Below are 25819 nucleotides of genomic sequence, written 5' to 3'. Positions count from 1 at the left end.
CTCTAATTCCAGCACTTTGGGAGGCAGAGGCGGGCGGATCGCCTGAGGTCAGGAGTTAAGAGACCAGCCTGGCCAACGTGGTGAAACCCCGTTTCCACTAAAAATACAAAAATTAACTGGGCGTGGTGGCGGGCGCCTATAATCCCAGCTACTCCGGAGGCTGAGGTAGGAGAACTGCTTGAACACAGGAGACGAAGGTTGCAGTGAGCAGATATTGCGCCACCGCACTTCAGTCTGTGCGACAGAGCGACACTCGTCTCAAAAAAAAAAAAAAATTGTGTCGTGTGCTTCAACTAAACTAGGAAAGAAATCGTGGGATTCTAATCTTTAGCTCTAATCGCCACGCCCCTTCACCCGAACTCTATTTCCCAACATGCCCCGGGTTCCTATAAGCCCGCAGTCATTGTGACGTAATCCCACAGCCTTCTGGGAAGCGTATTTTATTTGTTCTCCAGCTGGGAAAAGGCTTAGGGCTGTGGACTACCCCTCCCGTGAGGTAGTGCGCAGCTCCACCCTGTTCGCGGCGTCTTCGAACGTGCCGCGGCAGCCATGTTGGACGTGGCCAGCACAGGGGCCGGCACCACGGGGTTATCGAAGCAGCTGTCACGATGCTGGGGTCCCTGGTGTTGAGGAGAAAAGCCCCGGCGCCACGGCTACTCCTCCGGCTGCTCAGGCCCCCAACGCTCCGGGGCCATGTAGGTGCTTCCGACCGGAATGTGACCACTGGGAATCTCGGGGAGCCGCAGTGGCTGAGGGCAGCCGCCGGGGGGCGCCCGGCCTTGTTCTCCGGACGCGAGGCAGCCACCGGGGGGCGCCAGGGAGGACGCTTCGATACCAAATGCCTCGCGGCTGCCACTTGGGGACGCCTTCTTGGGCCCGAAGAAACACTTCCAGGACAGGACAGCTGGAACGGGGTCCCCAACAGGGCCGGACTGGGCATGTGGGCCCTGGCCGCAGCGCTGGTTGTTCATTGCTACAGCAAGAGTCCGTCCAACAAGGGTGATTATGAGATCTGGATTTGAGGAAGGGAGAGGCGGGAAAATTGTCCTAACTTCGTATCTTAGGAGGGTGGGAGGTGCTTATAGGTTTAGATCTTTAGAGCCTAAGTCTTGGAGGGACTCAGACATCGTCTGGTAACGGGCAGGGTGTTGCCCTAGAGACCTCATCACCTCGGAGTTGTATAATCTCCTATCATAGATCCGCCTCCCCTCTCTGGGCATCATTTTATCCATCTGTACAATGGGGATATTGGACTAAACATCTAATATTACAGCATGGTCCCCTTATGTTTCTCATATTCTGCCTGGTCCAACTCCTCCTTCCTGAGCTCTCCAGGAAACGGAAACTATGGGGTGTTCTAAGGGCAACCTCTAAATGGTTTAGAGAAGTTGCCAAACTGCCCCCCCAACCCCCTGTCACCAAACATACCAGAGTCAGGAAGAATCTGACTCGGTTCTAATGCCAGCTTGACCTTTATTTATTTATTTATTTATTTTTGAGATGGAGTCTCTGTCTGTCGCCAGGCTGGAGTGCAGTGGCGCAATCTCGGCTCACTGCAACCTCTGCCTCCCGGGTTCAAGCTGTTCTCCCGCCTCAGCCTCCCGAGTATCTGGGACTACAGGCGTGGGCCGCCATGCCCAGCTAATTTTTGTGTTTTTTTTAGCTGTTGGTCAGAATGGTCTCGATCTCTTGACCTTGTGATCCACCTGTCTCGGCCTGCCGAAGTGCTGGGATTACGGGTGTGAGCCCCTGCTCCTGGCCAATTTATTTATGTAGTGAACGATAATTTCTTAACATTTTTACAGTACTGTTATTTTGATTCCTTTTGGAGTTCAGCGGCCTGACTCTGTCAGTGTCAGGATTTTGCTATGTCTGGTCTCACATGCTGTTAGGTGATCTTGCCATGTGGGATAGTTGGCAGGAGAAGGAAGGTGGATTCCTGGAGGCCCAAGGGCAACTGCTGGGGGACTGGCTGATCCTGATTAGCATCTCATCTGGATCTATGAAGCTAAGCAGCAGCTGAGAGAGTGGACAGAGAGCCAGACTTATGACCTATGTGAATCCAGCCATTCAGGTTCTTAGTCATTCATCAAGAAGACAGACTGAGGCATGGTGTCCATAGATTCCGTGCACCCCAAGCTCTGAGAATTTGGAGCAAGAATGGGGGAGTGCCTTGACTTTCATTCGTTTGATGTGGCCAGTTGTAAAGTAAGGACTTTGGTCTGGGGGAGACAACACTGGGGATCTTGTTTTGGTTCTGTGTCTAACTCTCATTGTGAATTTGGACTTTTGCTTCTCCTCCGTGGTTTTCTGTTTCCTCATCTACAAAATGAGGGTGTTGACATAGACGCTAAGGGCATCTAGCTTAGGCATGCTGTAATCCTGTAACTTCCAGCATTTTTGGGGGTACCCACTGTGCATCTAGTTTTAGGCTAGGTGTGTGGGAAGTCCTGACTTAACACAAAATCAGTCAAGGGGATAGTGCAGGCAGTTGGAATGTAGGGCTGGTGAGTGGTGCTGTGTGTTGTTGGGGGATCAGAGGGCCAGTAGGGTCAGGAAAGCCTTCCTGGAGTATTGAAGACCCCAGAGGATGGGAAATTCGAACTTGAGTTCTGAAGGATGAATTAGAAATGAAAAGGAGAGTGACCTTGTGAGCCCCATGAGAGCAGGAAATGTATCTTCTCTTTTTTTTTTTCGGGTTATACCAGCAACTTTCCCTAATACCTAGACATCATTTGCGCATCACAGTGTCTGGAACTTAGTAGGTGCTCAGTAAATGTGTGAGGCTTGGATTATATTCCATGCAAAGGCTTCAGGGAATGGAAATGAGAGTTTCAGGGCACCATGGTGTGAGCAGGGGCTTTCTGAGTGGCCAGCTTGGTTGGAAGATAAGGTCTTTGGAATTAGATGAGAGCAGATGGAGTGGGGCCTGGATGCCAGTCAGGGGTGGGGTGGGTGAGGGTGTTGGAATTTCTTCTGTAGGCAGTGAAGAGTCATGGAAGGTTCATGAGCAGGGAATGTTCTCAGTCCAGTGTATTTCGTGAGGACTTGCCTAAGAAGTTCCTGGGGGTTCCAAACTGGACTTTGTGGCCTATGAACTCCAGCAAGAATACCAGGCTCTATGTATAATAGATAATGGTCAAAGCCCTGACCAGTTCCTGCTGGAACTGACTTGCCAGCTACCCTGTCCCCCTGAATTAGAGTTTTGACCCTCAGCGCAGCATAGTAGAAGCTGAACCCCTTTAGAAGCAGGGAGGCCCTGGTTCTTAGCTCATTCCTCACTCTGTAACCTTGTAGAAGCCACATTTTTTTCTGCAGAGTGAGGGGACAGTGGATACAGCCATCTCCAAGAAATTCTTGATCCCCTCCCAGCTGGTGGCTGTCTGAGCCATGCTTGGGTATGTGCTTTGGGTACATCTGGTGAGGTAAGTAGGAAGGACCTGTCAGGCATCAGTGTCTGAATCACAGGACTGGCTTTCATATGCATGATAAGGTGTATTGTACAGATAAGGAAACTCAGGCTCAGGAGGTTAGATAAGTGTGCTAGGTCATACAGCAAATACGTGACAGAGCCGGCCTAGACTCCAGGTCTGACTGTCTCCAGATCCTGCTCTTTCACTCCACTCCAGTGCATTTGCTCATGGGTGAGTCTGTTGGCTGGACTGAGAGTTCCCTGAGTCAGGGCTGGCTATGAGTCCGTCCAGTGCCCAGCAGTGTAGCTCACAACCAGGCTGGGCACAGAGGGTTCCATGTACCTGATATTGAGCTGTTTGTGCCTCTCCTGTTGACTTTTGAGTTTTTCTGAGTCAATCCAATTTTCTCTATGGCCACAAGGTGGTGGCAACAGCCTGCAGGCTGCCCAGACCAGGCCAGGCTGACTTAGCTAGCATTGCTTTTCTTCTAGGCTTGGTGTTTCCTAACCAGAATCTCTGCTTTGGGTCTCCCTTCCCTGTGCTTAGCACTGGGGAGTTTGCAGACGTCTCAACCGTAATTTCATCTCCTTGACATCCTTGTGAAGCTGGCAGGGCAAGGAGTTTTGTCTGTGTTTTACAGTCAGGGAAGCTGTGGTTGAGAGGGAGAGGAGCTGTCATGGTCACGTGGTGAGTAGTGGGGGTGGAATGGAGCCAGATCTCAAAGACTCCTAGGTGAGGCCCTCTGCATCCTCAGAGAGACCTGCACCCTGCTTGCTCCCCTCATTCTACCTTTCCCTTTGGGTTTATGACTTTTGACATCAAGATTCAGAACTGGGTTGAAGAACTAGAGTTGAGGGAGAAAGTGGACAAGGTCAGGGAATGGTTAGTAATAACTCTTACAGGAACATAAAACATATTATGCAGAGCTTCATAGATTATGAAGAGCACACTATCTACCATAGGCAAGACGTGGTGCTAGCAGTTGACATGCATTCCCTCTATGATGAGAGGAGTTAAGAGTTTGGGCTCTATAGTAGAAAGGTGTGGAAGTCAGGTTGTTAACAGTGGCCACCATGTGGGAAGGGAATGATTAGCTTTCTCATTATATATTGTGGCATCAGTTTGCTTGTTAAAGTCCATGTTTCTAAAGTACTGCTACTGTCTTAGTGGGCCCTCCATGCAGTCCCGAGGCAGGTGTGTCCTGGCCACGGATCTGACCAGTACCCCCTTTCGCTTCAGATGCAGCCCTGTTGGAAGCTGCCCGTGCCAACAATGTGCAAGAAGTCACCAGGTGAGTTGAACCCCAGGCCTTGCTCTCCCTGACAGGAGAGGCTGAGCAGGGCGAGCCTCTTCTTGTATGATGACTTTGCTTTAGAGGAAACCCTCACCCTAAGCTGGGAACTGTCCCCTGTGACATCTTTGTAGTCACAGAGTCACCTGGGCTCCCTTGACCCAGATCACCCCTTAGATATTTTCGGTAGGAAGTCAGCTCCCAAACATCTCTGGATCCTTCAGCTGTTTTGTTCTTCACTGGGTTGGTTTGGACTCCCCCCAACCCCCACATCCTGTGGGTTCTTCTCTGAATCTTCTGATTTGTTCTCATTTCCTTGGGGATGGCCACGTGTTACTGCTTGCTGACTGGACAGGTTGCAGGTGGGCATCTATGGAAAGGCTTGGGGATTTGGGACGGAGTTGGAAGAGACCATCTGCCAGAAGGTCTGGGGCTAGAAATGCCTGCCTTCAGGGCCAGGGGCCCATATCTGGCTCTGCCCAGGGACAGACTGCATTTCTGTAGCTTCACTGGCTCAGCTAGTCCCCAGTGACCACTGGGAGGTTGAATTTGAGGCTTATTATTCGGCAAGGGCAAGATTCAATCAGGCTCAACCCAGTGCCAGGTACAGGGCAGAGTCTGTGTCCAGGATGGATGCTCAGACTGGGGCCAGCATGGGGCATCAGTTACAGGGCTATTGGTTAAGGGCAGAGGTCTTATTCTTGTTGAAACTACTGGCCCCCACTGGGCCTAACCTTGGCCTCTCTTGGCCCTTTATATAGAGCTAGGTGGCCACAGGACACCCCCCTTCCTTGCCATCATGTCCGCATGTTAGACAAGAAGTCAGGTCTTGGGGTGGCTATTTCCACACCCAGTGCTACAGGCCCTTAGTGTTCTTCCCCACTTCAGCTTCCTGAACATACAAGAAAATGTTGAAAAGCAGCCATGGCCCCACCAAGACTTACTGCTTTGATTCCCTTTCATTTTATCTGCAGCGTTATTGTTGATTCTCAAGAGTGCTTTTGAGTATTAATGTTCAAGCCTTAGTTTTTAATAAACCACTTTTGGAAGTATGGGCTGGGAGTTGTTTTGTAGCCAAATAAATATGATGGAGCAATAGTTTAATAAACATGCAATGATGCATCTTAAAAACCAAGCACAGATGTCATCCTGTTGTTATAACAGCCATTCATAACTGCAGGCTGTGTGTGGCATCTTCATTCCTCCAGAAACAGATGTGCCTTGCTTCATTCTGCTGCAGTGCAAGGGAGTACGGGTTTGGAAACTGACCCTTGCTGACCCTGGAATCACCTGTTGGCTACTGCTGAGGGCTGCCAGGCTGCGGCTTTCCCCTTTTGGCAGTACATTTGCAGAGCAGCAATGTTGGGAATCCATTCTTCCATCCCCCAGGGGATGCCACTACCCTTTCCATTGAGCTGCCAAGCATTGATTATTTAGTTCTTTCAAATACATGTTTTTCTAATAGCAGTTAAACACCCATCTCCAAAATACAGAAAGTAATTGAACTTAACAGTGTATGTGTGATTCAGACAATTTTTCTGAACATTCATTCTCATGTGAATAGTGTCTGTGGGGGCTTTTCACGTGTGTCCCCAGGCTGTAGCCTGCTTTTCTCCTGCCGCCTCTTGTGCCACCTCACTTGGTCAGGATGACCCTGTCAGAATCTCCCTTCACTCCACGTGAGGACATCAGAGATGAGCAAGGCACAGACCTGCCCTCAGTCCCCATCTCATACAAGACCACAGAGCTGGGAGCAAGCTGAGCAAAGGTGGGAAGCAGATGCTGGCTGGCTGCTGGGCCTGCAGAATATGTTGATGCTCCTGAGGTGGGATTTGTACAGGGTGTCAGGAAAGAGGGAAGGTTGTCTGAGAGAAGCTGGAATGTGCAAGGCCTGCCATGCCCAGGGTGAGGAGTTTTGAACTCTTACTCTATACGCAGTGGGGAGACGTGGGAAGTTTTTGAGCAGGGGAATGACCCAATTAAGCCTGACTTGCAGAGGAATGAAGGATGGACTGTATTGGGGAAAGGCTGAGAGCTGATCTGTTAGGAGGCTGTTTCTGTTTCAGTAAGATTCAAGATGATGAAGGCCTGAAGGAAGACATCCTTCCCTCCCCTTCCCCCAAAGCAGTTCTTGATTATGAAAGCATGAGTGGGCCTCTGCTGGGCACTGCAGGTGGGGGTAGAGGGAGCCTGACCATCCTTGCTAGAAGGAAACTTTCTGGAATTCCTACAGCAGGTCCTTATTCAGCCTTTCTGTACCCTAGACTCTGTACAGGTGGTTCCTGCTGCTCTTTATTTCTTACTCTGTGTCCTGGGCTCTTAGCTCTGCCCAACAGACCTGCCTATAGCAGGATAGAATCCCATGCTCATTTTTTCTTTTTTAAATTTACATATACAGTCATCCGTTACTTAACAATAGGGACACATTCTGAGTAGTGCAATTTCATTACTGTGTGAACATCATAGAGTATACCCAAACCTAAATGGTAATAGCCCACACACCTAATCTATGTATGGTATAGCCTGTTGCTCCTGGGTTAGGAATCTGTATAGCACATTATTGTCCTGAATACTGTAGGCAATTCTAACACGATGGTAAGTATTTGTGTATCTAGACATATCTAAATACAGAAAAGGTAATTTGTTGCACTGTGATGTTGAGACAGTTACAGTGTTACAAGGGGATAGGAATTTTTCAGCTTCACTATAATCTTATAGGACCACATCCTAAATGCAGTCTATTGTTAACCAACGCATCATTGTGTAGTGCGTGACTGTAGGTTACATATGATTGGGTCACCGTGTATATGATTGGTATGGTCAATGATAGCAGTATTTAGAACAAAACTCAGACCTCGTAAATAATATTGTCCTTTACCCTTCTTCCCCACTTGACCTCTCTGGGGCTCTGTACTGTGCCTGTCTCTACTTGACCTCCCCCAGCTCCTGTCCTTAGCCCCAGAGTCTTGGGAAAGTTCTGGATAGTGAAGGGCAGAAGCCTAAGGCTCTTCTGCTCCAAAGGGGGAGGTGCTCAATCTTCTTCTTCAAGGACACCCTGGAATCTTCAGTCCGTGGGCCTTGGATGCGGGTCCTCCACACAGATCGCCCTCTGCCCTGTGTGTTCATTATCCTCTGCTTACACCTTTCAAAGCTCTAGTGCTGCTTTCCTTACAGAGCCTTCTTGGATTCCTCCCAGCTGGGTGTGATCTCATCTTCATTTGCCCCTTTCCCCCCACTTTCATCCTATACCTTCCTTCTGGTCTGGGAGAGTACGAGGGTCATCTAGGAAGGGCCATGGCAGTTTGTCACAGGAGGGAGCTCCTTTTGTGGAAGAAAAGCTGGAGGTCAGGTTGGAGAAGTGGAGCTGAATGCCACTTGCCACACTGGTCTTTATATGAAGAAGTCTGTGGACTGTGTTTCATCTGAAACTGCTGGATTGTGTGCCTCCTGAAGGGCAGGGACAAGGTTGTGTTTTCTACCGTCTTTTACCCTGTTCCACAGCACAGTGGCACTTACTTGTTTTTTGTGACTCTTTCTTTGCTTTTTATTGACTTTTCAGTGTACCTGAAGTAAGCAGTCCAGAGTCTTACTTTCACACTTCCCTTGGCTATATCAGAGGGAGGCCAGGTCTCTTCTCCTTCCTCCCTCCCTGTGTAACATCCATTTTCTCCCTTCTCCCCTGAGGCACTTAAGTTCATCCATCTCTGGCTCCTTAGAAGTGGTAGCCTGGCCTCCTACCTGTCAGCAGTGTGAGCAGGTGGTCCTGCTCCTGTGCTTACCCCAAACCTGAGCCTGAGGAACTGCTCACCCGAAACCTAGGGCACAAGGCAGACTGGAGGCACATCTGTCCAGGCTCAGGCCGAGGAGTTGTGAGGACTGGGACTGGGAAAAGTGAGGCCTTCTGTTCTCCCAGCGGAGATCACATTTCCTTCAGGACTAACTGGGTGAAAGACAACACCCCTACCCCTCTCCCTTCTCCCGGCAGAGGGCTAGGCCTCTGCTGAGTGCTTCCCTCAGTTGTTCATCAGCCCAAGCTGTCTAATAAAGGAAGCCTGGTGAGATCAGTCTTGGGCCTCAGACTGCCTGCTCTTTTTCTCCAGGATTTATTTGTTCATTTGACAAAGAGCATCTGTCCTATCCTGAGTCCTCTGCTTGACCCAGAGAACACTTGAGCAGGCATGATTCCTGCCCGTGATGACAGAGTCAGGGGTAAGCTGTGGCAATAGGGTGGTCAATGCTGTGAGACAGGAAACTACAGGGGCTGTAGGAGACCAGAGGACAAACAGCCTGGGGGATCTGAGAAAGCCTTCTAGAGGAAATGACACCTGGTCATAGACTTAAAATATCAGTTGGGCTTTGGAAATAGAAGGGGAAGGCATTCTGGGCAAAAAGGGTAGCATATGTGGTAGCACGAGGCAAGGAGCGGCCTGGGGGGTGTGCGGGAGGGGAAGTCACTTGCTGTTCTGTGTTGCCGGATCACAGTCTGAGGCCAGGAGGGACTGGAGATAGGTAGGGACCTGGTTGTGGAGAACATTGATTGACTCTCTGTTTGTCCCTCAGTCACCCATCTGTCCAGCCTGTGCTTTGTGCCTAGCCCTGAGCTGAGTTTGGAGGAGGAGGGTGGCAACAAAATGAGGAAGGAGAAACAGTCCCTGCCCTGGAGGAGCTCGTGTGCCCTCTGGTGAGAAAGAAGGACATGAGTCAAACATTGAGAGCCAGTGAAACAAGGGACAAATTACCTACCTTTCAACTAACATGAAAATGGTAATACCTAACCCCACAGAGTGGCAGAGTCATTGCTACTAATAACAAAATGATTAATTCATTCAGCCAATACTTATGAGTGCATATTCGGAACTAGGCATTGGGCTGAATGTGGCAGATAACAGTAATGAACAAGACTGGCGCAATCCCTGCCCTCTTGGCACAGTCCAACTAGGAGTCAGATGACTAATTATGCAACTATAATTATGTACTTCAAAGCGAAGTACAATTTGTCTTCTCAACAAATGGTGCTGGGTCGACTGGATGTTGAACACAGTTGGACCCTTATCTAATGCCATACATAAAAATGAACTCAAAGTGGTTCATGGACTTAAATGTAAGAGTAAAACTATAAAATTCTTAGAAGAAAACATAGGAGTAAATCTTTGTACCTTGGGTTGGGCAAAGCTTTCTTAGATGTGGCTCCAAAACACAAGCAATGAAAGAAAAAAAATTGGACTTTATCAAAATTTAAAACTTTCATGCTTCAAAGGACACCATCAAGAAAGTGAAAAGACTCTCACAGAATGGGAGAATAATTTGCAAATCATGTATCTGATAAGGGACTTACATCCAGAATACATAAAGAACTCTTAACAACTTAACAGTAAAAGGTAATTTAAAATTGGGCTGGCCATGGTTGGGAGCCTGAGAGGCAGGAGGATCACTTGAGGCCAGGAATTTGAGACCAACCTGGACAATGTAGCAAGACTCTGCCTCAAAGAGAAAAAAAAAATTAGCCGGATGTGGTGGCATGTGCTTGTAGTCCTAGCTACTTGGGAGGCTGAGGCGGGAGCATCATTTGAGCCTGGGAGTTGGAGGTTATAGTGAACTGTGATTACACCACCGCCCTCCAGCCTGTGCAACAGAGTGAGACCCTGTCTCTTAAAAAAAAAAAAAAAGGACAAAGTATTTGAATAGATATTTCTTCAAAGAAAATACACAAATGACCAATAAGCAGTTGAAAACATGCTCAACCCTTGTTAGGAAATTCGCATCAAAACCTGATACCATTAGGATGGCTATAATAAAAAAGCTAATAAGAGTAAGTTAAGTGTTGGTGAAGATGTGGAGACATTGGAACCCTACATTGCTAGTGGGCATGTGAAATGGTGTAGCCGTTTTGGAAAACAGTTTGTTAGTTCCTCAAAATGTTTAACAGGAGTTACCATAAGACCCAGGAAGTCCACTCTAGGAATATGCCCCAGAGAAAGGAAAACATGAACACTCGTCTGCATGAGTGTTCATAGCAGCATTATTCATATAGCCAAAAAGTGGAAATGTGAACCTAAAGGAAAAAACTAAAGCAAAATTAGTAGAAAGAGTTTATTGGGGCCAAGTTTGGGGACTGCAACCCAGGAGTCTAGATTCAAGTTGCCATAAATATGTGCTCCAGATTAGCAACAGTTGCAAGTGGGTTTTTAAAGGGAAAAACAAGAGGAACTTTCTTTGTTTTTGTTTTTGTTTTTTTGAGACGGAGTCTCGCTCAGTTTCCCAGGCTGGAGTGCAGTGGTGCGATCTCAGCTCACTGCAAACTCCGCCTCCCGGGTTCACGCCATTCTCCTCCCTCAGCCTCCCAAGTAGCTGGGACTACAGGCGCCCGCTGCCACCCCTGGCTAGTTTTTTGCATTTTTAGTAGAGACGGGGTTTCACCGCGTAAGCCAGGATAGTCTCGATCTCCTGACCTCATGATCCGCCCGTCTCGGCCTCCCAAAGTACTGGGATTACAGGTGTGAGTCACCACGCCCAGCCCTTTCTTTGTTTTTGAAACAGAATCTCAGTCCGTCACCCGGGCTGGAGTGCAGTGGCGTGATCTCAGCTCATTGCAACCTCTGCCTCCTGAGTTCAAGTGATTCTCGTACCTCAGCCTCCTGAGTAGCTGGAATTACAGGCACACACCACCACACCTGGCTAAGTTTTGTGTATTTTTGTTTTTTTTAAGTAGGGATGGGGTTTCACCATGTTGGCCAGACTGATGTCGAACTCCTGACCTCAAGTGATCTGCCCACCTCAGCCTCCCAAAGTACTGGGATTGGCCTGAGCCACCACGCAGAAGAGGCACTTTTTCAGTTGTTTACCAATAATTTACATTAAAATAACATAAACTATTGATGGGCTATACATTGTTCTTTGTATCACATATTCCAGGAACAACAGGAAAGTAATGGGTGAGGCAGCTAGTTAGGAAACTACAGGGGAGAAAAGAAAGAAGAAAATGGCTTTAAACAGTTGCCCCCAAGCATGGGGCAGGGGTGTGGGGTCATGGCTGAGTCCTATACTCAGGTCTCTCTGGACGTGATACATTTTGCATAAAAATATGATAGAACAGTACATCAGAATATTGTTCATCAATTTGAAGGAGGTACTGATAACATGCTACAACATGGATGAACCCTGAAAATATGCTAAGTGAAAGAAGCTAGTCTCCGAAGGCCACTGTCTTTGTCTGTTTGGGCTGCTATAACAGAATACCACAGGTTGGGTGGTTTATGAACAGCAGACATGTATTGCTCTCAGTTCTAGAGAACAAAGTCCTAGATCAAAACCTCTGTGTAAACGAGATTGAAGTGAACTCTTTTTTTTTTTTTTTGAGACGGAGTCTCACTCTGTCGCCCAGGCAGGAGTGCAGTGGCGCGATCTCGGCTCACTGCAAGCTCCGCCTCCCGGGTTCACGCCATTCTCCTGCCTCAGCCTCCTGAGTAGCTGGGACTACAGGCGCCCGCCACCGCGCCCGGCTAATTTTTTGTATTTTTAGTAGAGACGGGGTTTCACCATGGTCTCGATCTCCTGACCTTGTGATCCGCCCGCCTCGGCCTCCCAAAGTGCTGGGATTACAGGCGTGAGCCACCGCGCCAGGCCTGAAGTGAACTCTTAAGGATGAAGAGAAAGGCGGAAGACAGTTCAGTTCACTTAGAGGGAATACCAGGTGGAAGGTCTTGAGTCAAAGATGTGGAAAAATTGAGGAATTGAGAGAAGGCCGATAAGCCTGGACCCTAGAAAGCAAGGGGGAGAGTTGTGTCAAATGAAGTTGGAGAGTTAAGCAGGGACCATACCACACTGGGTCTGTAGGCCATAGTAACAGTTTTTATTTTTGTCCTAAGAGCATGGGCAACCACTGAGGAATTTTCAGCCAGTATGTGTATGTGTGAGAAAGACTAACAGGTATACATTGTGACATGATATAGATCTGCAGTTTTAAAATATCATTCTGGTTGTTTGGTAGAGAACAGATTGGTAGAGATCTGTGGTGGATGCTGGAAGACTGGTTGAAAAGCAGCTGGAGTAGTCCAGGTGAGAGAAGATGTGACGTGGACTAAGATGTCAGCAGCAGAGTGGGAGGAAGTAAGCTCGATAGGACTTGGTGGCGGTTAGGACAGTGCCTGGCACAGTGCCTCCCACACAGTAAGTGTTCAATAAATGAATAAATAGAATTGGATGTGGCTGATTAGGGAGAAGAGGGTCTTAACGAATTTCAGTTTTCTGGCTCGATCATCTGTGTAGATGCTCTTACCATTCACTGAGATGTGGATCCCTGAGGAACACTGGATTTGGGGGGAAAGATTATGAGTTCAGTTTTAAACATGCTGAATTTAACATGCCAGTGGAAACGTCAATTAGGCAGTAGAACCTCTGGATCCTTCTGACTTCCCGCTATATGTACCATGTTGCCTCTTAAATTATCATGTAGGAGATTCTTTTGGTGTCCTGTTTTGATTTCTGGTTTTATGGCTTTAGAAAATAAATAACTTCATACTAGCCCAAGCTGGTTTACTATACGGCTTTGGGGAAAAAAAATCTGATTTGGTTTACAGTTCAGGAAAAAAGAAAGGGTTGGGCTTTGTTGAGGGGTAAACATATTTCTTCTAGCTTTGCATTGATGGCTTGGTTTGGTTCTTGTCCCTGGATGCCCCAGCTTGGGGCTTGAGGCACTTGCTGTCCGTGTGCCAGGATTGAGGTGTCCAGAATGTGCTTAGCTACAGCATAGGTAAATGTCCTGCACATTGATCCAGGGATTTTTATCTAATTAACAAAACCCTGGCTGTTAAATACATTTGGCTGTCTCGGGGCCTCAGAGAGGCTGTCTGTTTATTGATTGTTGTATCCTTTTGGCTGGATGGGAAGATATTAATGCTGGCATCAGAGCAACCAAAACATCCAGCTCTCTTAATCAGGAAGTATGTAAATATCCTTGTGGCTTGCAGTGGATTGAAACAAAAGCTTTATCCTAGACCAAAGGTCAAGGCCTCAAGGGCATCACTCCTGTAATTTGATACTTATAGTGAGAGCTTCTGAAGATCCTCACAGTTTTTTGAATGCTAGGGTATACACAGGTTTTTTGAATGCCTTTCCAGCATTTTGGAAAGGCTGCATAATGTTACAGAAAGAATGCAAGAGTTTTAGAATTAAAAGACCTCGTTTCTACTTTTGACATAGTTACTAACAAGCTATGTGACCAATTAATAAGTCACTGAACTTCCCTAAGTCTTAGTTTCCAAGTCTTGTTCATGGGGTCCCCACTGGTAACTTTTAAATACAGTTCTCTAGTGTTCAGAGAAAACTGAGTCCTTCTGGAAGGGTCCAGATCACACACTGAAACCCTAGGCTTGCTCAAGTAGACCTTGTACCTGTCAAGCAGTTCTACAGAGTGGCCCAGGGCCTGGCTTCTTTTCTGGGGTATGTGGCTTGCTGTGGCTCTGATTGCTTGTTCCCGGGTGATGGAAGGCAATTGGGAAAGATTGGATTAGCAGCTTCTCTATAACTTCATGGGTAGGTGAGTTGTGGGAGCAGCTGCTCAACTGCCCAGAAGCCCTGCAGAGGCAGACAGTTGGCCATGAGCAGAGAACAGCCAGGGCCTAACGCAGTGGGCCTGGAGGGACAAGTCATGCCACTGAAAAGGAGCCCAGCCAGCCCTGTGTGGCCTTAGGCTAGTCTCTCAGTTTCCTCGGGAGCCTCCACTGTAAAATACCTTTGATATTACTTGTCTGATCACTCTCCCAGGATCTTGTGAGCATTTCAGGCAGGTGACTCCTTGTCTGGAAAATTCCTCATCCTTCGGTCATCACTGTCTGATCCCCCAGTGATATGGCTCTGATGAGTCTGAGGGACACCAGGGCTCCTGTCTCATGTTGAATTAGATGAGACGACACGGACACACGTGGATTGGTTTTAAGGAGCGGAGAGTTTAATAGGCAAGAAGGGGCAAGAAGGAAGGGAGAAGGAAGAAGCTCCCCTGTACAGAGACAGAGGGAGGGGGTCTCCAAAGCCAAGAGAGGGAACCCAACCTGTCATGGATACCAGCCAGGTATATACAGAGGCTGGAGGAGGCGGTATCTGATTTGCATAGGGCTCAAGGGATTGGTTTGACTAGGCATGTCATTCATGTACCCCGCAAAAAAAGCTGCCCTCCCACCCTAGCATTTTAATATGCAAATGCAGGGCACCATGTCCTGAGTAACTAGAATTACAGGCATGCGCCACCATGCCTGGCTAATTGTATTTTTAGTAGAGATGGGGTTTCTCCATGTTGGCCAGGCTGGTCCTGAACTCCCAACCTCAGGTGATCCACCTGCCTTGGCCTCCCAAAGTGCTGGGATTACAGGCATGAGCCACTGTGCTTGGCCAGGTGGACCCAGTTTTTTTAATGGCCTTCATTTGCATATCAAAAGTTGCCAACCTGGCTCTAAGAACAGGGCTTTCCTAGAAACTTTTCTGGAGATGCTTTAAAAAACGAAAACTTCCCATGGACCTCTTTTCCTCTCTTATCTGCCTGAAATAATTTCTTTAAAACTCCTACAACGCCAGTATCTGTGGATTCCCATAGCACTATGTACTATATAAGTACTGTGTAAGTGAGAGCACTTGGAATGGGTTATCTGTTTCCTTATCTCCCTCACAACACTGAGTTTTGGAGGGCAGCAGACCATTGCTGTGTTGTTTATCACTGTGCATGTAAATAGTTGCCAAATACTTACTGAATATTATTGAAAGTTTGTTTTTTGTTTTTGTTTTTGTTTTTGAGATGGAGTCTCGTTCTGTTGCTCAGGCTGGAGCACAGTGGCACATTCTCGGCTCACTGCAACCTCTGTCTCCCAGGTTCAAGCCATTCTCCTGCCTCAGCTTCCCTAGTAGCTGGGATTACAGATGACCGCGACTGTGCCCAGCTAATTTTTGTGTTTTTAGTGGAGATGGGGTTTCACCATGTTGGCCAGGCTGGTCTCGAACTCCTGACCTCTTGATCCACCCACCTTGGCCTCTGAAAGTGCTGGGATTGCAGGCGTGAGCCACCATGCCCAGCCATTGAAAGTGTTTTGTGTTTCGTTTGTTTGTTTCTTTATTTCATTGAGACAAGAGCATATCTTGTTGCACAGGCTGGTCTTGAACTCCTGGGCTCAAGCAATCCTCTTGCCTTGGCCTCCCAAAGTGCCAGGATTACAGATGTGAGCCACCACGCCTGGCGAAAAGTGTTCTGTAAATGATAAAAAGTTAAGCAAACTTTGTAGCTATTACAGTCATAATAAACGTGTAGACAGAGGACAAACAAAAATGAAGTAGTTTGATCATTTATTCGTTAAACAAATAGTGCCTACTATGTGTGGCACTGTGGTTGGTAGATCAGTAGTCAGTCAGGACATGTACAGGACTTGCCTCATGGAGCTCAAAGCCTTGTCAGACATGAATCCTACAAATGCGAATTTACAGTTAGTACAAATGCTGCAAAGGAAGGAGACAGGGAATCAGGAGAGCCAGTGACAGCCAGATTTCCCCTGGTCAGAGGAAGCTTGAGCTTGAAAGTGAAGGATAAGGAAGAGTTTGTCTAGATGAAAAAAGGTGGGAAGAGCTCTCCTGGCACAAGGAACTTTTTTTTTTTTTGAGACAGAGTCTTGCACTGTTGCCCAGGCTGGAGTGTAATGGCGCAATCTCGGCTCACTGCAAGCTCTGCCTCCTGGGTTCATGCCATTCTCCTGCCTCAGTCTCCCAAGTAGCTGGGACTACAGGCGCCCGCCACCACACCCGACTAATTTTTTGTACTTTTAGTAGAGATGGGATTTCACTGTGCTAGCCAGCATGGTCTCAATCCCCTGACCTCATGATCCGCCTGCCTAGGCCTCCCAAAGTGCTGGGATTACAGAAGTGAGCCACCGCGCCCAGCAAGGAACTTTTATTGACAAGAGTCCTGCAGGAGGAGGAAGCAAGGCCACTGTGAAGGACTGAAAAAGGCCAGTGGTACTCCAGCTAGAGGAAGGTGCCAGAAGCCTAGAATAAGCAGACCCTGCAGGGCATCAGAGGCCACATGAAGTAGCTTTGTCTTTTTTTTTTTTTTTTTTGAGATGGAGTCTCGCTTTGTTACCCAGGCTGGAGTGCAGTGGCGCGATCTCGGCTCACTGCAAACTCCACCTCCCGGGTTCACGCCATTCTCCTGCCTCAGCCTCCCAAGTAACTGGGACTACAGGCGCCCGCTACCTCGCCTGGCTAATTTTTTGTATTTTTAGTAGAGACGGAGTTTCACCGTATTAGCCAGGATGGTCTCGATCTCCTCACCTTGTGATCTGCCCACCTCAGCCTCCCAAAGAGCTGGGATTACAGGCATGAGCCACCACGCCTGGCCCTGTCTTTATTTTTACAGCACTGGCAGCTGAGATGGGTTGAGAGGGGATCAGTATGATCAGCAACCATTCTTATGACTGAGGAACATGAGGAACTGATGGGAGTGCCTTTCTGTTTGTATGTGTCAGGCATCATCTTGGGCATGGTCCTGCCCCTTGAGGGACCACAACGCTGTAATCTCTCAGGGCCTAACAGCAGGGGCAATTGTCAGGCTCTGCCTCCCTACCATCATTTCTGTGGCTCAAATGCTGTCTCTCCTCTGAAATCCTGGCTTAATCAAAATCATAACACAATTCATGTCAGCACAGCCAGAACCAATTGGAATTTTTCTCCCAAGGAATTTTCCTGGAAACTGAGGAACAGAGATAAATCCAAGAATGTTGAAAATGATCAAGCCAGTGTGTTACTGTGCTTCTAATATTCACTTATGCTGCTTGCCTTGTAGTTCCTGTTCTGTCTCTGCCTTTTTGAAAAAACCTCAGAAAATTTCACTTTCTGAACTTTGAGGCTCTACTATGTCCTCCCTCCTTTATGTTCCTCTCCTTGTGATTCTGTCAATGGATGCAGATATAAGAGGATTTTGTTGTTGTTGTTGGAGATGGAATCTCTCTCTGCTGCCCAGAGCAGAGTGCTGCAGTGGTACGATCCTAACTCACTGCAACCTCCGTCTCCCGGGTTCAAGCGATTCTCCTGGCTCAACCTCCAGAGTACCTGGGATTATAGGCGTGCGCCACCACACTTGGCTACTTTTTGTATTTTTAGTAGAGACGGGATTTCGCCATGTTGGCCAGGCTGGTCTTGAACTCCTGACCTCGTGATCCTCCTGCCTCAGCCGGCCAAAGTGCTGAGATTACAGGCATGAGCCACTGCACCTGGCCTTCATTAGCAGGAAGCAGTGGTGAGGACTTTGGAGTCTGACAAAACAAGGCTTGAATCCCAGCTGTGACCATTGGTTAGTTCTGTGACCTTGGACAAGTTGTCTAACCTCTCTAACCTTAGATTCTTTATCTGCAAAGTAGGGATGATAATTGACCTGCCTCACACCATTGCTGTGTCATGTTTACTGATTCATCTCCTCGCTTTTCTCTCCAGTTGCTGCTTGTGTATTTCTCCTCACCTAGGCTGTGAGCACTGTCACAGCAAGGTGTATGGCACTTCCTCCTGCCTTCACCATAGTAAGTCACACAAGGCTGGCTGGCACTCAGAAGGCACACAATACAGATGGAGTCTGGCCCGTTGATTGATTGATTGATAGAAACCTTGTTTATTCTCCAAAGGCTAACCAGCAGGAGAGCACAGTCCTAGGCAGCAGCTGCGCAGGCTGACTGGTCTCCAGGATCCTCCATTCATGTGGATGGGAGGCTCAGGAAGGCTGCATAAGAATCCTCTTTGAGGCTGGGCTGAGGCTTCCATCTCAATGCCCTTTTGTTTAAGGGATAGCACCCAGGCCTCCTGCGAAGCCTGTGTGTTTGACCAGCCTTTGCAGATGGACAGTGTACTGGGGCGGGATGTGAAGCACAAACAATTGAGGGAGGCCCCTGGAATTCCCAGGGGCTCAGAGTCCAGCAGGGGTAGGGAGGGGCAGGATCCTTCCCAGGGCACATCAGGAGCTCAGTCAAAACCTCTAGATGGGTCAGACAGGATCTCAGGCACTTTTGTCTCCAGCCTCATTTCCTTTCCAGTCTTCAGGTCCCCACTTTAGCTTCTCTGATGGTCAACATCCAGCCCTCTTTGGGTGCCTCTAGGTATGAGGCACACTCTGCCTCCTGAACAATAGGCAAATTCTGACTGAATATACATTCATTCTTTTTTCTTTTGAGGTATAATTCACATACCATAAAAGTCAACCTTTAGAAATATATAATTTAGTGGATTTTAGAACATTTATAAGATTGTACAACCAGCACCACTAATTCCAGAATTTCTAGAATGTTTTACCACTCTCCCACTCCATCTCAGACCCCCAGAAAACTCTGGTTCCAATAGTAGTTACTCCCCATTCTCCTCTCCCCCTAGACATTGCAACCACTAATCTGCTTTCTGTTTCTGGATTTGCCTGTTCTGAACATTTCATATAAATGGAATTATACAATATGTGGCCTTTTGTGTCTGGCTTCGTTCACTGAGCATAATGTTTTCAAGGTTCATCTGTGTTGTAGCATATATCAGTACTTTATTCCTTTTTGTGGCTGAATAATATTCCCTGTATGGGTGTACTACATTTTATGGATGTATATCCATACAGGATGTCATTTGTCAGCTGATGGACATTTGTGTTTCCACTTTTTAGCTATTATGAATAAGGCTGTTATGAACATTCATGTACAGATTTCTATGTGAATGTGTGTTTTCATTTCTCTTCAGTATATACCTAGGAGTGGAATTGCTGGGCCATAGAATAACTGTGCATTTAACATTTTGAGGAACTGCCAAACCGTTTTCCAGGATGGCTTCACCATTTTACATTCTCAAAAGCAATGTGTGAGCGTTCTACCTTTTCCACATCCTCACCAACAATTGTCGTCATCACTTATAGCCAACCTAGTGTGTGTGGAGTGGTATCTCATTGTGGTTTTGATTTGCATTTCCCTGATGGCTAATGATGTGAGCATCTTTTTGTGTGCTTGTTGGCCATTTCTGTATCTTCTTTGGCATTTATTCATTCTTCTTTTTTTTTGAGACGGAGTCTTGCTCTGTCACCCAGTCTGGAATGCAGTGGCGCAATCTTGGCTCACTCCAGTCTCTGCCTCCAGGGTTCAAGTGATTCTTTTGCCTCAGCCTCCCGAGTAGCTGGGATTACAGGCATGTGCCATCATCCCTGGCTAATTTTTGTTTTTTTTTTTTTTTTTTGAGATGGAGTCTTGCTCTGTCACCCAGGCTGGAGTGCAGTGGCACGATCTTGGCTCACTGCAAGCTCCGCCTCCTGGGTTCATGCCATTCTCCCACCTCAGCCTCCCAAGTAGCTGGGACTACAGGCACCCACCACCACGCCTGGCTAATTTTTTGTAATTTTAGTAGAGGCGGGGTTTCACTGTGTTAGCCAGGATGGCCTTGATCTCCTGACCTTGTGATCCGCCCGCCTTGGCCTCCCAAAGTGCTAGGATTACAGGCGTGAGCCATCACGCCCGGCCAATTTTTGTATTTTTAGTAGAGATGGGGTTTCGCTGTGTTGGCCAGGCTGGTCTCAAACTCCAGACCTCAGGTAATCTGCCTGCCTCAGCCTCCTGAGTGCTGAGATTACAGGTGTGAGTCACTGTGCCCAGCCATTCTTTGGCATTTATTCATTCTTAAGGCCTGTTACGAGCAATGTCTTATTAGGCATTGAGGAGGAGAAAAATGTATCATGATGACCTCTGTCTTTCAAGGAACTTGCGGTCTGGTAAGAGAACTGTAATTAGTACAGGTGAAAAGTTAGGGCTTCACAGACAAGGTGTCGTTTAGTTTGAGTCTAGAGATAGGTAGTATTTGTATACAAGGAGCTTTGCGGAAAGACTTTCTGGGCAGTTGGAGTAATGTAAGTAAAGACAATTTGTAATTAGTAGTAGAAAACAGTTTTATCTTCTGATTAGCTCTGAAGTAATAGTGTGAAAGCACCTGGCATAGCACTTGGCACATGACGGGCTGTCATGTTTTAGCTCCCTTTTCAACTCCCCTCATTTGGTCCCAGCTCTGTCTTCTAGGACTACATGGCTTCCTTTTCCTGTTCCAGATTTTAAACTCTTAGGAGACAGAGCTCCAAGCTATATGAGCCTTGGTTCACTAAACTGTCGTTTCAAGTCTCCTCCTCATCCTAGTCATTTTAAAATGAAACAGCCACAAAGTTTTGGTGCCGTCTCTGAATTCCAGTGTGGCATGACCATTATTGTGAGGAGCAGGGCAACCATCCCCTTTGTTAAAGATTTTATGCTTCTACTGATATGGCCCGACCTTGTATTGGCTTTCTTGGCAGCTCCCTTATACTCCTAGGTTCTGTTAAGCTTGTAATCAGCCCAGCCTTCTGAGATCCATGGCTTCTTATGTCCTGTAACCTTTTGATTGGATTTGTTTGCAGAGCTTATTTTAACCTAAAGGTAAGGACACTTTAAGGCTTTGTATTTGCTTGTGAATTTGTAATATTTGAAATGTGAATATATACTATGTGATAGTAGGGTGGTATGGAGACTACCAGAAAGAAGAAAGGATAGGCTTGGACCGTTCTCAGCATGAGACTAGAAGGGAACTAGAACTTCCAAGAGAGAAGATTCTAGGAAGCAGGACTAATCAGAAAGTATCTTCATCCCTCAAGTAAAGTGCTTTCCACTTAAGGCTTTTCCTTATTTTCTGTCAGGTGATTGGTCCCATCAGACAACTGTGGTGTGCTGACACATGCTAAATGTGGGAAAGAAGGGAAGAATTGGGCATATGAGCCCTGGAAGACAGTGTGGCTCCATCGAGTTTGGGCTCCATCCCCAGATGCTACTTACTAGCCTTGTAATCGGTTTTTTTTTTTTTTTTTTTTTTGAGACGGAGTTTCGCTCTCTTGCCAGGCTGGAGGTGCAGTGGCGCAATCTCGGCTCACTGCAACCTCCACCTCCCGGGTTCAAGTGATTCTCCTGCCTCAGCCTCCTAAGTAGCTGGGATTACAGGCACGTGCCACCACACCTGGGTAATTTTTGTATTTTTAGTAGAGAAGGGGTTTCATCATGTTGGTCAGGCTGGTCTTCAACCCCTGACCTCGTGATCCACCCTCCTTGACCTCCCAGAGTGCTGGGAATACAGGTGTGAGCCACCACGCCCAGCCTGGCCTTATAATCTTAACCAGTCATTTACCCTTTGTAAGACTTGGGCTTCTTTCAGAGGATCAAATGAGATCATAAATGTCAAGTATCTGTTGTGTAGTAGGCAGCTCAAGAAATGTGAGCTCTTTTGAACTCCACCATTAAAGAGCTTTGCAAAACAGTGAATTGTGCTCCCTGAGCCTGTGTAAACATCTCTGGGCACCTGTGATACTTAGCACACTTGTTTCATTTTCTCTCCTCCAGCTCAGAGTAAGAGCTCCTTGTGGGCAAGATTCATGTCTGATTCATTTCAGTGTCTGTCAATGCCCAGCACAGAGGCTGGCTTGGAGATGTAACTTTAGTTTTGTTGAATGAGTGAAGGCCACACCTTTGCCTGAAGAGGCCAGGTTTTATGATTGGCTTTTCATTGTCTCTTTTTTACTGGAAATTTTGTAGGATTCCTGAACTTCACAAAAGGTGGCTCAAGTACCAACACTGTTTGAGAAGTTTGAGTCACTTTTGTGTCTCACTGATGTAGTGGGACAGGTTTCCTGGCAACCAGCCAGGAAGCCTGCTGTGGGGCCGGTAGGTGGCGCCTATGACCCTTTCCCACAGCTCAGGTCCTGCACAGGCCTTTGCTTCTCACCACAGCAGCTGCTGACTCTCTGGGAAATGCATATGTTAATAGCTTTGAACAGGGGTACCCAGATGAAGGTGCCTTGGGCCACTCCCTCCTGTTTATGGCCTTGTATTGTTGGATTTTCATGTTTCATGCTGTCTCAGCCTTGGCACACACTGCCTGGGGAAGCCAAGATGTTTGCCATAGAGGATCCCAGGAGGTCACTCTGGAAATGTGTACCTCTGGCCCATCCTTTCTGGCATACTCTGCCTCTAGGAAGTCATCCCTGTGTCTCGCTTGCTCTGAACTGTACTCTCATGGCACCTTCCTCTAGGTTGCTTGCTTGTATGTTAGCTGTTTGCCCAGTGTGTAGCTGCCCAGTGAATGCTTGGAAGGCAAGGATACCACAGAATTCATCACAGTACCCTGAGTGCCCTACTCAGAGTCCTGTAATAATCAGTACTCAGGAAGAGTTTGTGGAATGAATGGATGCATAATAAGTAGTACCTCAAAAATTGTTATCCACATTGAAGGGTGTTCTGCAGACGAACTAGCCTTACTCTGCAAAAAATGTCAATATCATGAAAATCAAAGAAAGGTTGAGGAACTATCCTAGATGAAATTGAAACATATGCAGTGTTTGGTCCTGATATTGATCCTGGCTTGCATCTGGATCACAGGGGGAGATTGCTGTAATGAATATTGGGATAATTGAAGAAATTTGAATATGGGCTATATATTAGATTAAAATAGTATATCGATGTTAAATGTTCTGAATTTTATCTTCATTAGTGGTTCTGTAAGAGAATGCTCTGGTACTAGGTACCAGGTGCATGTACCAATACATCTGGTACATGCTCAATGAAGTATTTGGGGGTAAAGGGGCATAATATCTGAAATTAATTTTCACATGTCTAGCAAAAAAACAGAAAAGGAATAGAAAAGTAAATGAAGCAAATGTAAATAGGATATGAGTGAAGGCTGTTTATTTATTTATTTATTTTTTGAGATGGAGTTTCGCTTTTTTTGCCCAGGCTCGAGTGCAATGGCGCAATCTCGGCTCACGGCAACCTCCGCCTCCCGGGTTCAAGCGATTCTCCTGCCTCAGCCTCCTGAGTAGCTGGGATTACAGGCATGCACTACCACACCCGGCTAATTTTGTATTTTTTAGTAGAGACAGAGTTTCTCCATGTTGGTCAGGCTGGTCTCGAATTCCCGACCTCAGGTGATCCACCTGCCTTGGCCTCCCAAAGTGCTGGGATTACAGGCCTGAGCCACCGCACCTGGCATGAAGGCTGTTTGAAGGGGTGTGTATGTGTGTGTGTGTGTGTGTGTGTGTGTGATTTTTGTAACTGTTCTATTAGTTTGAAATTATTTCAAAATAAAAAGTTAAAAAATAATCTAAGCACTTTAATGTGTGCCAAATTTCTGTAAGAGGATGGGACAAAGAATGATCACCCAGTGCTGCCCTTTATTCAGTTGATCCAGCAGGTGTTCATTGAGGCTGTGGTTCAGCTCCTCCACTGTGGGTCTCAACAAACAGAACAATTGTCATAATAGCAACTAAGATTTGGAAAATGTACGTGCCCTCACAAACATTATTTCCTTTGGTCATCTCAGCACCCGTGTTAGGTAGGGCTGGCAGGCTGATAGAGTAAGATGACTGAGGTTCAGAGACAGTAGTGTGGTCTGCCCACAGTCACACAGGCTGGAAGAGACAGATAGAGGCAGGCTCATATATAGGTCAGCTTTTTCCAAAGGGGATGCTTTCTAGGCCTCCCTATCTGTGTGTAAAAGGAAGATTTGGACTGATTAATCTCTGCAGATCATTCTTTAAGTTCAGAAATTTTAAAGTTTTCTGTGATAGGAAATAGCCAGTTATGAAACATGCAGACACATTCCACAGTACACTTGCATTTGTGGTAGGTACTGCATACCTGCCAACCTCTCCCCTCCCTCACTGCCTTCACTCCCTTGGAGTTCTCCAGGCAAGACAGAATGCTCGGTGGGCCATCTCATTGGGAGTGAGAGCATCTGGAGAGCTTCTTTGCGGAAGGGTCCCCAGCAAGGTCTTGGAGAAGGGTGCTCAGTTCAAGTAGCAAATGCAGAAGTTGCTGAAGAGGCCTCGTCTATGGAGTTGAAGCACCAAGACCCTGCCTGAAGTCTGCTGTCCCAGGTTGGGGGTCTGTGAGCAGCCTTTGCTTCCTTGCCCTGCCCCTCCCAGCCCTGGCTGGCAGGGTAGATAAGGCACAGATGGAGGCTGCCTGGGGATTCTGGCCCCAGGCACCTTGCCTCTGCTCAGACAGCAGGGCCTGGTGCTGTTATTACTGTAAACAGGGCCTTCTGTGAGGCTCCAGCCAGGGCCCTGTTGCCCAGATAGCAATCATGATTGGGTCTGCATGGCTCAGTGCTTCCAGGCCTCTGATGCAGGTGGGATAGGGCTCCCTACCCTTCAGCCCCTCCCCAGCTGCAGCTGAGGGCTGGTTCATGTGAAGGATCCGGAAATCAGTTGGAACAATGCATCATTGAAGTTCAGTGGCTGCTTTGTATTGATTGGTCCTAAAGAAAGAGGAAGAAAAATCAAGTGGTACCTCCCTCCCCTGAGTGGAAGAGCTAGTTAGCCAGAATAACTCAAAACTGCCCCCGTGTCCCTTTCTGGGACTCTTTTCCTCCCTCCTACAAACAGAGCCTGGGGAGTTGTCTTTTCTTTGGAAGTCTTGCTGAGTGCTATGTCTGCTAGGAGACTACTCAATTTTCATTTTGATGCCGCACATATTTAGAATCATAACATCATAGAGCTGGTAGGGACTTCAGAAATAATTTCATTCAATTTCCTTCTTTTACTGCAGATAAAAGTAAGGACCACAAAGACATTTATTGTGGTCACATAGCTAGCAGTGATAGAGCCATGACTGGAATTTGTGACCTCTAGTCCCTAGGCCTATATCCACAAATGTCCTCAGCCCTGAGACTGGGAAGCTGCACCCACACTCTCCTACATACACATAGAAGCCTGAGTTCTTTGAAGAGAACAAGCATACAGTTATAAAACAGGTAACTTCCAGCACCAGACAGAAGTATTGGAGAGAAGTTAATGTAGGTAAGTGCTGTAAGACATTCATTCATTCAGACCCCGAGCTTTGTGGTGTGCCACCTGCTATGGCAGGCACCTGGACAGAGAGATGAAGACAAGTTCTTGTTTCTAGAAGGACATGCTGCCTACTGGGGAAGTTAGACCTGTGGACAGTATGATAACTACATTGATACAGGCTAGCACAGGGGATTGTGATGGCAACAAGGCCATCTGAGGGAAGGCTTCTTAAAAGAAAGTATAGGTTTTTTTTTTTCCTAATAAAGTTTTATTTTAAAG

At 47.2% G+C, this 25819-nt stretch overlaps 1 protein-coding gene across 2 annotated transcripts in view; it reads left to right on the top strand.

Moving 5' to 3' along the window:
* Window positions 1-398: 398 nt before the first annotated feature.
* CLPB (caseinolytic mitochondrial matrix peptidase chaperone subunit B) overlaps window positions 399-25819 on the top strand; it is a 149111-nt gene continuing 123690 nt past the window's right edge. For both annotated transcript variants that reach the window (XM_033204501.1, XM_033204500.1), the window contains exons 1-2: window positions 399-999; window positions 4653-4704. In XM_033204501.1, the coding sequence (XP_033060392.1) occupies window positions 609-999; window positions 4653-4704 (443 nt within the window). In that variant the 5' untranslated portion in view covers window positions 399-608. The remainder of the gene's footprint in view (window positions 1000-4652; window positions 4705-25819) is intronic.

This window comes from Trachypithecus francoisi, unplaced genomic scaffold, assembly GCF_009764315.1.
Source record: "Trachypithecus francoisi isolate TF-2019V2 unplaced genomic scaffold, Tfra_2.0 Lachesis_group8, whole genome shotgun sequence".
In the NCBI taxonomy this organism is placed as follows: Eukaryota; Metazoa; Chordata; class Mammalia; order Primates; family Cercopithecidae; genus Trachypithecus; species Trachypithecus francoisi.
This window is presented reverse-complemented; position numbering and strand designations above follow the sequence as displayed.